Genomic DNA, 12,371 nt, shown 5'->3' with positions numbered 1-12,371 from the left:
GAAACAAGTTGATTTGCATTGGAAACAGATTAAACTATCCTATTGGCAGAAAAATAACTAACTTAATTGACTGTGAATATAGTAGATTATCTAACAACAGTGTTGTAATTATTGGTTCAGCATGGTAGTAGTTGTGTATAAATGTTGTGTAAATGCTGTATAATTGCTGTGTGTTTGCTGCGATGCAGGACACCAGGATGCAGAGCTGGGCGCAGAGTGTGAAGACGATTTCCACTGTGAGACCGGAGGCTGCGTCGACCAGAGCCGAGTCTGTGACTTCCACACCGACTGTCCTTTAGGAGAGGATGAGGGCTTTATCTGCGGTGAGTTTCATTTATTTCGATTTTTAATTAATCTAGCTTCTCTTTCGAGTCATTGAATGCAGAATAGAATTCAGCTTTAGTAAGTCAGTTTTAGTCATATCCTTGAATTTATATTAATAATGCTCTTCATGAAAATGCACTTTTGAAGTTGACTGCTGTGATTTTTCCCAAGGTTTCCCTCATACAATGAAGAAACCATTTTAAATTTGATTTGGCCCGCTATAAATCTGCACCATTAGAGAGACCATGAGAGACAGCGTGTGAGAATACTATGAAAAGCAATTAGATAGAAATGTATGTGTGAGTGCTTTAGTTTGTGTGACTGTGGGTGGATGGAGAGGTGTGTGAGGCGTACAGCAGTCCAAAAGGACAGAAAGTGGAGCTACTGGCAGGCTGTCTGCCATTTGCATTAGCTGTATTAAAGTTTAAGGCCATGAAAAATTGTTAATCCTTTGACTGGAGGCACCAGATTAGCCAACCAGCCAAGTGCCTCCACTACACTATGTGTTTAAAGCACAGAGAGTAACTGTTACGTTGACATTTACATTGTGGAGCCTGATGTGGTGAGTGCAGCTTCTGTCCTTGCCTAACTTGCACCAAGGTCTTTTCCTCAAGTAGATTTCCTTTTCATTAGCCAGAAATTCCTGGACAGTATTTTTAGGAATTTGATATCCTGTTTTTACAGTATTCGTCTTGAAATCATGCCGTCAAATTGTGCGAACTTGAGCTATTTTAACGATTTGTTACAATATAATGCATTCCTTAGGGCTTTATTAATGTTTTAAAGGCCCAGGTTTGAAAATACACAGTGGAGAAAGTGTGTTTTTAGACAGTCAATCACTGGCTTTCATTTCCTCCCATTATCCACTTCGCAAGCTCAAATGTGACGAGCCGTACTTTTCCATTCTCTCTCCCTCCCTCCCTCTCTCTCAAAACATCAATCATTCAGTGCAAAGAAAAACACTCCTCCCTCAGACGGAGAACTTGCAGGTCCTGCTTCACTCAGTAATGGGATCAATGGACTCGGAGCTATTTACAGGCCTTGAACTGTGGCTCCCTGGGGGAAAGGAGGAGGGTCACAGTGGAGGTGTAATATCTTGAGTGGCCCATTGGTAAATTCTGTGCTATAACCGCCTGTAAAATACCTTATCTGCTATTAAATCCTGAGTGGGTTGTTTGGGTGAAACCGAACAGACCCGCTGCTGACCTGAAGTCGTGACATTTGGAAGCAGCCGGGGGAGTGACACGTCATACAGGGTGCAGATGGTTTTGGATTTCGTGAAGGCAAAATTGAAAGACGATTCCAATCTATGAGTTTGACAACACACACACACACAGGAGTGGGACGACAGAGGAGGACAGAGATGGTGGGGGGTCAAGGACATGATAAAGAGAGAGTAAAGGAAAGAGGCACACAGACTTGCTGACAAACACACACTCCAACACACACACACACACATTTCCACATCCAGAAATACGGTACCTCTCGAAACATATGAAATGCACTTAGCTGATTCCTCCAATATTCAATCCTCTCTCTTTGTCTCCAGACTGGAGGAGAAACACCTGGAGAAAGGCAAAGATGGACTTCTTAGCAACTGTAATATGTTCTATATATTTCTATCAGTGCGAATGATGATGACATACAAGTCTCCCTCTCCCCCAGATGCTCTTCCGTTCGGCGCACACTGTTCGTTTGAGCGGGACACGTGCGGTTGGTCCGTGTCCAGGCAGCCGTCAGCCTGGAGGAGGGTTGCGGGAGACGAGCTGATGGAGAGAGAAGACACGCAGGGCATCACGCTGCAGAGCACACCAGGTTGTTTTTGCGTGTGTGTGTGTGTGTGTGTACGTGTGAAAACGAGCATATGCATACATCATACCCTGATTTTATTACTGGACTTGTGTTTTCCTAAGAAAGATATATTGTCTGGGGTGTCCTCTTTCCATGCAGTGCCATTGTGATGAATTGTTGGGCCGTGTTAGGGATGGATGTTAAAAACCCCAAAACGATCCGCGGCATTTCTTTCCACGATTCTCACATTGCTGACTGTCGAAAGCCATTATTTTCTTTTGTGTCTCAAACAGGCTCTGCGTTTATATTTGTATTTTCTGAACATTAATTATAGCCTAAAGGATTAGAGCAGGAATGCCTTGTGAGATTACTCCCATATGAAATTACAAGACTTTAAAGTTCATATAGATGGCTTGAATCCAGCTGCAGAACATCTGAGTGCTAATAGAGCCCCGGCTCAAAGTGGCTTTATATTAAACCCACTGTTACTAAACTGATTTCCATCCACTGAGTACAGGGTTTGTATTTTATGGCTTTCTGGTTCTGGTCCAGCATTGCTTGAGCACTAAACTGAGATTTTGAATTTATGGCTTCAGTGAGTAGGACTAAAAGGCATCCCCCTCCCCCACCCCCCACCTCTGATGTCCATCCTGTTGTTGACAACCGCTGTATGTCCCTCTCAGCTTTCTGCTGTGTCACATACTGTATATTGTTCACCCACAGGACACTTCCTATTTCTACGGGTAAGAGAGAGTTATTCCCTTCAGGAGGCGTCCGTCCAGAGCACTTCTTTCCCTCCTCCTGTCTCTACCAATGCCTGCCAGGTCAGTTAACCAGTTACTTAATAGATAGACAGTTAAAGTCCCCATGAAATGAACTCCCATTGCTTTTACTTCCTGGAAGACACAGTATCTTTAATGGTGACCTCATGCTGCACTAGTATGTGTAAATATACATTTTTAACTAATAAAACCATCAGATTTTTGAACAATCACGCCCCTTCATACCCTTCCCATCAAATACAATTTCCTTTCTGTCCCTGACTCATATTCCGTTGGTTTAGACTTTTGAATGCATCAAATCCAGGAAGTAAAGATGCCGTTTCATGGGGTCTTTAATAAAGTTTTGATTCATTTTGTTCTGAACATCTGTTGCTGTGGATGGTAAGTGTTTAGTAGCGGATCAATCAATAAATCAGTCAGTCAGGCAGTTGTTTGGTGATAATTCAGTCACACTGAATTATCACTAAACAAATGTTCATTATGTGAAATCCTTCCTGATCTTGCGCTGCATGTCTCTGCACAGCTGCGTTTCTCTCTGTACCTGTTTGGGGAGTTTAACGGGACGGTGCTGGTGGCTATAGAGGAAAATGGCACCGCCGCCTCTCCTCTGGTCTGGGAGAGGAACGGTCAGTGGACAGACAACTGGCAAGACGTCGCCCTGCAGCTGACCGGCCTTCATCATGGGTAAGGCAGGAGGCAGGAGGAGGAGGAGGAAGGGTGGTGATCGTAATGATGATGAGGAGGAGGAGGTGGAGGATGAGGAGGACAAAGACTGATGATGAGAACAAGGAAGAAAAGAGATTTTTGTGCCTGAAATTTTGTGTGATTTATTCTTTCTTACAAGCTATTTTTGTAGCCATATGATTGGACTACTGCTTCCCTTCACATAAGGAAAAAAACTGCTCTATACACACACTCCATATACAGTAGTTGGATGCAATTTGTCCCTAAAGCAAAGATCTGTGCTTTGCTCCAGGTTCCACGTCAAGGTGACGGCTCTGTGGGGAAGAGGCTCCAACGCTGACATTGCCCTTGATGACATTGCAATTGGGGCAGCCTGCTTTGACACAGGTAAGGTATTGCTGAGATCACGAGATACTAGTGACCGGAACAGAGACTCCACTATTTGATGACGCCGTGACATACGTTTGTTGCAGTAATTTCAGAAATCCAAAACAAAAAATACCTTCTTTTTTCATTTTAACCCCCATTTTTATACCACAGACTGGTAGTTATTTATATAAAGTTGTATATACAAAAAAAAAAAAAAAAAAAAAAAAATATATATATATATATATATATATATATAAAAATTAAGAGACCACTGCAAAATGATCAGTTTCTGTGGTTTTACTGTTTATAGGTATGTGTTTGAGTGAAATGAGTAAAATGAACATTTTTGGTTTATTCTATAAACTACTGACAACATTTCTCCCAAATTCCAAATAAAAATGTTGTCATTTAGAGCATTTATTTGCAGAAAATAACTGGTCAAAATAACAACAACAAAAAAGATGCAGTGTTTTCAGACCTCGAATAATGCAAAGAAAACAAGTTCATATTCATTTTTAAACAACACAATACTAATGTTTTAACTTAGGAAAGTGTATTGGAGGGGCATTGGGATTGGACGTACACCACCAACTTGCATGTGTTGTACCAATTCTCATTCCTCAACTTCTTCCCTGTGGGTACAGTCAGAGACATTTGAGGTTCACAGACAGGCTCCAGTGTGCAGGGCGTGCCATTGTAAACCCTTGTATGTGCTGCAGTCAGAAGTTGCTGGACTGCTAACTCACAGCCAATGAATTGTTGTTGGTCTGCTTACTCAAAGTCACTGGCCATACTTCTTGGTCAATCTCCTCAGCTTAGGGGATAAGCCTCAAGGCCACAATAAACAATTAACCAGTCAAGCCCAAGATGAATGTCTGTCCATGTTAAAGAGTGTTATTTCCCCTGTAAGTTTTTCTTGACATTAAGGACTTTTAACCAGCATTTAGACCGTGTCACTCCAAAGCTGTCCATTGTAAACAATTTAAAATCTTTTTGGCAGGCTGCAGCTTCTCCAGATGGGTGGCCCACTCTGTCTATTCAATAGAGGGAAGAAGTAGCAAAGAGATTAATTTTAGACATCAGTTGCATCCTCATCATTGCTTTCATAACAGTTGCACCCAGGACAAATTGATGGCTCAATTCTACGGCATTACAAGATAAGCTGCTATATGAATTATGTATTCTCCTCGGGATCGGAGCTCCAGATATACAGCGTTGTTTCTCATCACTCATGATTTTTACATGCCACCGTTGAAGACTAGACTGGAGTTATTTGTCAGCTTTATAGAATCACTAAACCCCTTATTGGATGACATGCAAAGCGGAGGAGTACAGGGAGACATTTTAACTGATGCGACTGACACATGACTAACCACTAACCGCTGTTTTTCGCTAGGAGCTGGAGTGGTCTCCTGTTGCTGCCTTGATGCAGTCTTTCCCTGATTAGTTCTGAGTGGAGGGTAACCGACGGGGAATGCTCTGCTGCAGAGGCAGCACCGCAATCTGACAATAAAAAAGTGTGCCAAAAACCCAGTGCCAGCACCATTACAATATGTAATTTATCGCCAGACAGTCCTGTGAAAAGAAACTTTGCTCTGCCCTATTGACATCCACCATGATGAATTCTATTAATTAGTGTGATACTGTATAGACTTCATACCGAGCAAATTTGATCAACTTCTTCACTGCATCGGTTGACAAATGGGAGTCTGTCTGTCTCTGGGTTTTTGTTTGTGTGTGGTTGCGGGTGAGTTGGGGTGGGTGGGGGGAGATGGTTAAACGGCTGAAGAGAAACACAGTGATGACAGTCTGCGGGCATGTCGCAGATGCTCGGCGCCAGTTGGAACGAGAATTGCTAGCCGATATCAGGGTCGTTCCAGGATCCCAGAGCTGTGTTTTATGTTTGATTGGACCTCCTGTAAGCCATAACACATCTTAAACTTGTCTCCCTAACTCTCACGATGTCCTCCTACTCAGAAATGAGTCTTTATAGATGTCCACTCCACCCATAAATCCTTATCTTATCCCACCCTTCTTTAAATTTATGTTCACATGTCCTATTATCTGCACTGCTGTCTGTCTAAAATATAATTTAAGCTCCAGTAGAGAACTTCGCAGACCAGTCTCAGATTTTGAAAAGAAAACATAAGAGGGTCTACCTTCTGCAGATGGATGAGTCTGAATCTCTCTCTCTCTCTCTCTCTCTCTCTCTCTCTCTCTCTCTCTCTCTCTCTCTCTCTCCCCCCCGGCTCCCTGCCTCTCGCTCTCAGATCTCAACTCTCTGCTGCTCAGCCACAGATTCTTTCACGGCATGGAGTCCATGGGGGACTTGGAGGATTTCTTTAGCCCTCTCCCAGAGCCTTCGGCCTCAGGTACCGTACAGTTCCAGCTGTCACCGTGGATACCTTGAGAATTTCCAGAGCATCCTTTATCTGCCGTATCACTTGAAGAGGAAGCTTTTAATCTGTTCTCCATGCAATATTTAAATAACAGGTGTTGCGTCGTATATTCATGTCATTTCCTTTGACTCCCCCAGCAGATGTCGTCCCATATGTTGCGGCCTTACTGATTACCTGATTACCTTTCTGATTGTATCAAATTTTCTCTTTCCTTCTGCTCTTCATCCCACCCGTCATTCAATTCTTCTTTCTTTCCTTCCTTCCTTGCTTCCTTTGTTCCTTCCTTCTTTACCTCCTTTATCTACATGAATGCACCCACACTCACCGACACGCTCGACAATCCTTCAAACCCATTCCTCCTCCTCCTCATGTCCCCATTTCTTTTCCTCCTCATCTCCATCTTTGCAGAGGTTTCTTTGATGACGTGGTGGTTTACGTCCTGCGGTGCCAGCGGGCCCCGGGGCCCGACCCAGGCCCAGTGCGACAGCGCCTACAGGAACACCAATGTCAGCGTCACCGTGGGGAAGGACGGCCCCTTTAAAGGAGTCCAAATATGGAGAGTACCTGCTACTAACAGATACATGTAAGTGATAGAGGGGATGGTTTTAATGCTCTTCTGTGCTAATGTGGGTGCCTTGAGCTGAAAATTTAAGCAGAAAATCTGAGCCACATTTCCAAAGAATTCCCTGTGGTTGCACACCAATATCAGAGGCCAGTCAATTATTCTTTAAAAGTAATACTACCCATAATGCAGCAGAGGCACAGATTATGTTTTCCCAGTGTTATCTGTGGTTCACAAGTCCCAGGAGCTCAGTAATTGAGGAAACAACATTCATCCACATGTGTTGATATCTTTGCGTGACACAGAAAGCAGGGCGGGGTGAGGGCCGAGTGTGCTTGGAGACTAAATTATTCTCGCTGTGCTCATTGTAACCGACTGCGGCGATCTGCCAGATCAAGAACTGTTTTATATTGTATTTGTGGAGCCAGTTATGGGACCTCATTATCACGCCCCCGACATGGGCTGGTAAAGAGATGGGGGAAGAGGAGGGAGGTGGTGGGAATAGATTATTGGATTTCTATGGTATTACTAATATACACAGCAGTTCTCCCCACCGATATCAACACAGAACATGTGTTTGTAAGAGCAAATCTACATAAAACCACAGGTGACTGAGCATAGAGTGTCTACTGGTTCATACTGTATGTTCTGACAGAAATCTATATCCGTATTGCCGTCTATCCAATATGGTATATAGAGTCTGAGCCAGAAATCCATTTCTTTCAGTCACAGCGTTTAATCCCCTGGTGGTTGTAATGATACTTATAGCTCTGCTGGCTCACACTGACAGCAGCTGAACTGTGTGTCGCTCTCAGGATCTCTGCCTATGGGGCTGCAGGAGGGAAAGGAGCGAAAAACCACAACAAGCGCTCCCACGGAGTCTTCATATCCGCCATCTTTCCTCTGGAGAAGGGAGATATCCTTTACATCCTGGTGGGCCACCAGGGAGAGGACGCATGCCCAGGGGTGAGTAGGGTGAGAGGAAGGACAGACTGGAGCGGGTTTTTGATATATGTGATGTCCTAGTGGGAGCGAGAGGGGAGTCGAGGGGGACCTAGATACAATTTCTTGCCCCCTGGATTCATGCAGTTGTTAACCAGATGTTGTGAAGGCTGCCTCTTTTTCCCAGACTGGAACTAAGACCTCCCTCTTCTCTCTCTCTCTCTCTCTCTCTTGATTTGGCCTCTCTTTCCTGGGGTGCAGAGAAACCCCCTCACCCAGAAGATCTGCCTGGGCGAGTCGTCGGTGATCGAAGACGACCTCAGAGGGGAGGGGTCTGCAGAGTGGGCCGGGGGAGGAGGCGGAGGTGGGGGAGCCACCTACATCTTCAAGGTGACAGCTAAAATACACTGCACTTGTGTTTACATTTTGTGTGCCGAGGATCCGTGTGATACAGTTACGGCAGCAAGGCAACTATAGCTCCAGCGGATTAAGCACACATACCGATAAGCATCAAAAAATGTCCACAGGCATACTGAAACGATTCAGCACAGCCTGAGAATCTAATCCATGGGTTTAAATATAGATAAGATACATACAAGAGGTCAGAAGGCCATCATATCACATAATTGGCATGAAAAGAATGTTAACTTGCCCCTGTAGTTGCGTTCTGCTTTCTGATCTTTCCTTCTGTAATAAAATGGCAGTTTTCCAAGTGTTTTGCACTATGCTATGTCAAAAATCTAATTCTGTTCCATTTGCACTGAAATGTTGAGTATGTATGTGTGTTGTCAAAGAAGCCTCGGGTGTGTGAGTGTTTCTGTGACGCTGTCTTGTCAGATGGAGGGTGGCGAGCTGGTTCCCCTGCTGATCGCGGCTGGCGGAGGAGGAAAGGCCTACCTGGAGGACCCCGAGTCCAGTCTGGACCAGATACCACTGGAGCAGTACGAAAACGACACAGTAGCAGCCAGCACCAACGGTCGGACCGGTGCTGGAGGTACTGTTAATACCGTAATATAATACTACCAGTATAGTTAATGGTTTAGATTAGTGGGTCTCAACCTATTTGACTCATGTCCCCCTAAAAATACAGTGATGCCTACTTGATTCAGTATTGGAATAAGCCTTGAGGTCTGCAAATATTCATTATTTCACAAGAAAAGGGCATTTATTACAAAGATGTTAAGAAAATTTGAAATATATTTTTTACGGATTCCATGATTTATTTCGTGACTTCCCAAAATAATATCGCGACCCCCAGGTTAGAAAAAAGCTTCAGAAGAGAATAGAATAACTGCAGTTTTCCCTCTGCAGGGTGGTTGTTGCTGTTGACGGTTACATTATGGTTAAGGACAGATAGAATACGTCTTGACTGCTGCAACAGGTTCTACTGTCGATTTTTGGGGTGAGAAAAACAGAATGTAATGGAGTAGAACAGAACAGCACAACATAAATGACCAATACAATACAACAGCTTTGTACTCCCTGATGGTAGTTATTTTTCTGTTGCCGGTGTTGATGCTGTTGATGTGTTGAAAAGTAAAGTTAAGGCACTCAGAGAATTTCACTTGCACACTCAGTCATACAATTTATGATTATGGAGCGCTCAAGTGTTTCAATAAAGAAGATGGTCCTGCTTTTCTCATCAGGTTCAGAAGCTGAAGAGCTATAATCTCCTGTTGACAGTTAGAGCATGTGTTGTATAAAGCCCTTTACAGATAATGACGGGCTGCTATCTTCCCTCTTTTCAACCCTACACCTTTTTCACCTTGAAATGGAAAGAGCTCGAACTGCTTGCTGTGTGATACCTGGTATGCATGGCTTTCATTTCTCTAAAAGGTAGCGTTAAAATCTGCTCACAGAGACATGGTAGGTGAAGGCCAGGAGTGGATTAACTTCTGTACACATACACACACACACAAAACAACACACACGGGCATGTACACACACACACAGAAGGATGTGTTTGGCCTGTGGATGGCTGGGTGCTATCTGGGACGTATTTTTAATTTCTTGACAGGTCTTGAGAAGAGGACATATATGGCAGAAAGGTCTCTCTGCTCCTCCAAATGCCTTCTGGAACGTTCTCAGTAAATCCTCCTTGACCAACGGAGTCTCAACATAGACCATCTATCAGCTCATCTTATTGAAACCACTGTGGGATTGTTTAGATAAAGATCTGAGTGTGGGGGGAAATATGTGCCTCTTAGCTCTAGAGGTGTGTGTGTCTGTTTTTATGCATGAGTGTGTGTGTGTGTGTGTGTGTGTGTGTGTGTGCATGTGTATGTGTGTGTGTGTGTGTGAGAACATCTGCACACATGTGTGTACTTGTATACTGTGTCTGGCAATGTTTAAAGTGTGGGTTGGGAAAAAAAATGCATCACAAGCCTCTTTCTGGTCAGCCATCACATGAGACTAGAACTAGTATGTTATCATTCTACTGCTGGGTCACACGAAGGGATTTCATTTTGCAAACTTGGGTCCAAGGCTATAAAGTTTTAAGAACCCTGCTGCATGTGTGTGCCTCTGGGAATTAGCTAAACTTGTGTCACCTGGATAATGAGTAACAGTTTTTGAATAGCGCTGTCGCTTAGGTGTTGTGCCTGGAATAGCTCTTTATTTTTTTTAGTGCTTTAGTCAACCAGTTAAAATTAATTTTATCTGCTAATCAGACTAGACCTGGGTGTCTCATGGTATGCTGCTTTCTACAAGTTCAAGTTTGTTTATTTATAAACAGAGGACTTTACAGAGAATGAGCCTAACTAGATCTAACTGATCAAGCAAAATGAACAAAATGATATAGGAACCTAACCTTCCCTACCTGTTGTACTACACTTAGTGTTCAGTCCTGGACACCCTCCTCTTCTCCCTCTATACTAAATCACTTGGCCCTGTCAACGCGCAACTTCTCCCATATGCTGACGACACTCTACTTTTCTGTCTTTTTCTCTTACTCTGTCTTTTCCACCCTCTGACCCTCAGGTTGCAGTGTGCATATCTGCTTGTTTTGCTGATATCTCCAGTTGGATATCTGTCAAAATCAATCTCAATAAGACTGGGCTCCTCTCTTTCCATGGAACATCCTGCCTTCTACTAGACCTCTCCATCACTTTTGACGAGACCTCAGTGCCTGCTTCCCGACTATCATCAGAGGCTCACATCGCAGCTACAACCCGATCCTGCAGGTTTGCACTCGACAACATACGTAAAAGACCTTCCACAGTAGGAACTCAGGCCAGCTCCTTGTTCAAGCTTAAGTCGCCTCCCGTTTGGACTACTGCAACTCTTTGGCCGGCTTCCCGAAACACTCCCTCCAGCCCCTTAAACTCATGCAGAGCGCAGCAGCCCGCTTCGTCTTCAACCTCCCCAAATTCTTCCATGTCACTCAACTCCTACACTTCCTCCACTGGCTTCCTGTGGCTGCTTGTATTGAATTCAGAAACCTGGCATACGAGGCTGCGAAGGGATCTGCAGGATGCGGTCCAGCCCTACACAACCAGCCCGTCCTCTGCGTTCTGCTGCTGCCAGCCGTTTAGCTCTCCCTTCCCTGTGGTGTGGTCATCGCTCCACCCAGTCTGGACTTGTCTCCCTCCTCGCTCCCCGATGGCAGAATGAACTTTACTCCATTTCAGCAGGAACAGCAGAGCCGCTCCATGCGCTGAAAACACATCTGTTCAATAATTTCTAAACACCACCCTCTAACCACTGAATCATATTACCTCTCCACTTCACTCTAATTGCTCTCAACAAATCCCTTTTTCCTCTGTCCTTCGCTCTAATTTCTTTTCCTCCAGTAGCACTGCAGTGTAAATGTGTGTAATTCTGGTTTCATGTTTATCTCCTCTGGAAGGTGGAGGTGGAGGCTGGAAGGACAGCCCCAGTCCTTACCCAACGGCTGGCAGGTCTCTGGTGGAGGGTGCCGAGGGGGGGTCTTCGTGTCCCTTGGCCCTGTCCAAGCTCAGCTGGTCCACCTACGGGGGCTTCGGAGGCGGAGGCGGGGCCTGCACAGCCGGAGGAGGCGGAGGAGGGTACAGAGGTAAAGTGGTTGTCACAGTATGCTGTCATCCATTCTCGATGTGTGTGTGTATGTCTGTTTCTTTTACACCATTTTACACCACCCACACCTCTTCATTAATCACTCAAATCACTTTTTCTGTCTGTCCGTTCCTCTCTTTCTCTCTCTTTTCTCTTTTATCCCACTCACCCCATTAATCTTCTTCAAGAAGAATATTTACTGCTTCTGTGAGATTTACCATTCTGTGTGTCAGTCTAAGTCTCCGCAGACTCCAGTTCTTACCTCTGGTTTCTCCATGGTGAATCTGATGGGGAATTTATAGTGAGCTAGGGAGCGAGATATCCTTGGAGAGAGGGTCAGGTCGATAAATTTCATGGTTGTTACTGAATACAGTATGTAATGATGGTGGATCAAGCATAGTGTTTTACTGTCTAACTGTGATTAGTTGAGTCTTATTGTGATACTGACCGCAATTCCTCACTTGCTAAAATGAAGCAAGTGATGCA

General features: G+C 44.4%; 1 protein-coding gene across 1 annotated transcript in view; it reads left to right on the top strand.

The window, feature by feature from the left end:
• Positions 1-12,371, top strand: part of ltk (leukocyte receptor tyrosine kinase) — a 47,911-nt gene that overhangs the window by 22,331 nt on the left and 13,209 nt on the right. Inside the window, 11 exon segments of the mRNA XM_071535215.1 lie at positions 189-323; positions 1,990-2,139; positions 2,839-2,939; positions 3,421-3,581; positions 3,874-3,968; positions 6,221-6,322; positions 6,758-6,932; positions 7,727-7,877; positions 8,115-8,243; positions 8,691-8,847; positions 11,701-11,886. Coding sequence (XP_071391316.1) covers positions 189-323; positions 1,990-2,139; positions 2,839-2,939; positions 3,421-3,581; positions 3,874-3,968; positions 6,221-6,322; positions 6,758-6,932; positions 7,727-7,877; positions 8,115-8,243; positions 8,691-8,847; positions 11,701-11,886 — 1,542 coding nt within the window.

Source organism: Centroberyx affinis, unplaced genomic scaffold, assembly GCF_046629955.1.
Source record: "Centroberyx affinis isolate AG114_WGS23_722 - 3 ecotype Tasmania unplaced genomic scaffold, CSIRO-AGI_Caff_v1 ptg002679l_1, whole genome shotgun sequence".
Taxonomy (NCBI): Eukaryota; Metazoa; Chordata; class Actinopteri; order Beryciformes; family Berycidae; genus Centroberyx; species Centroberyx affinis.
This window is presented reverse-complemented; position numbering and strand designations above follow the sequence as displayed.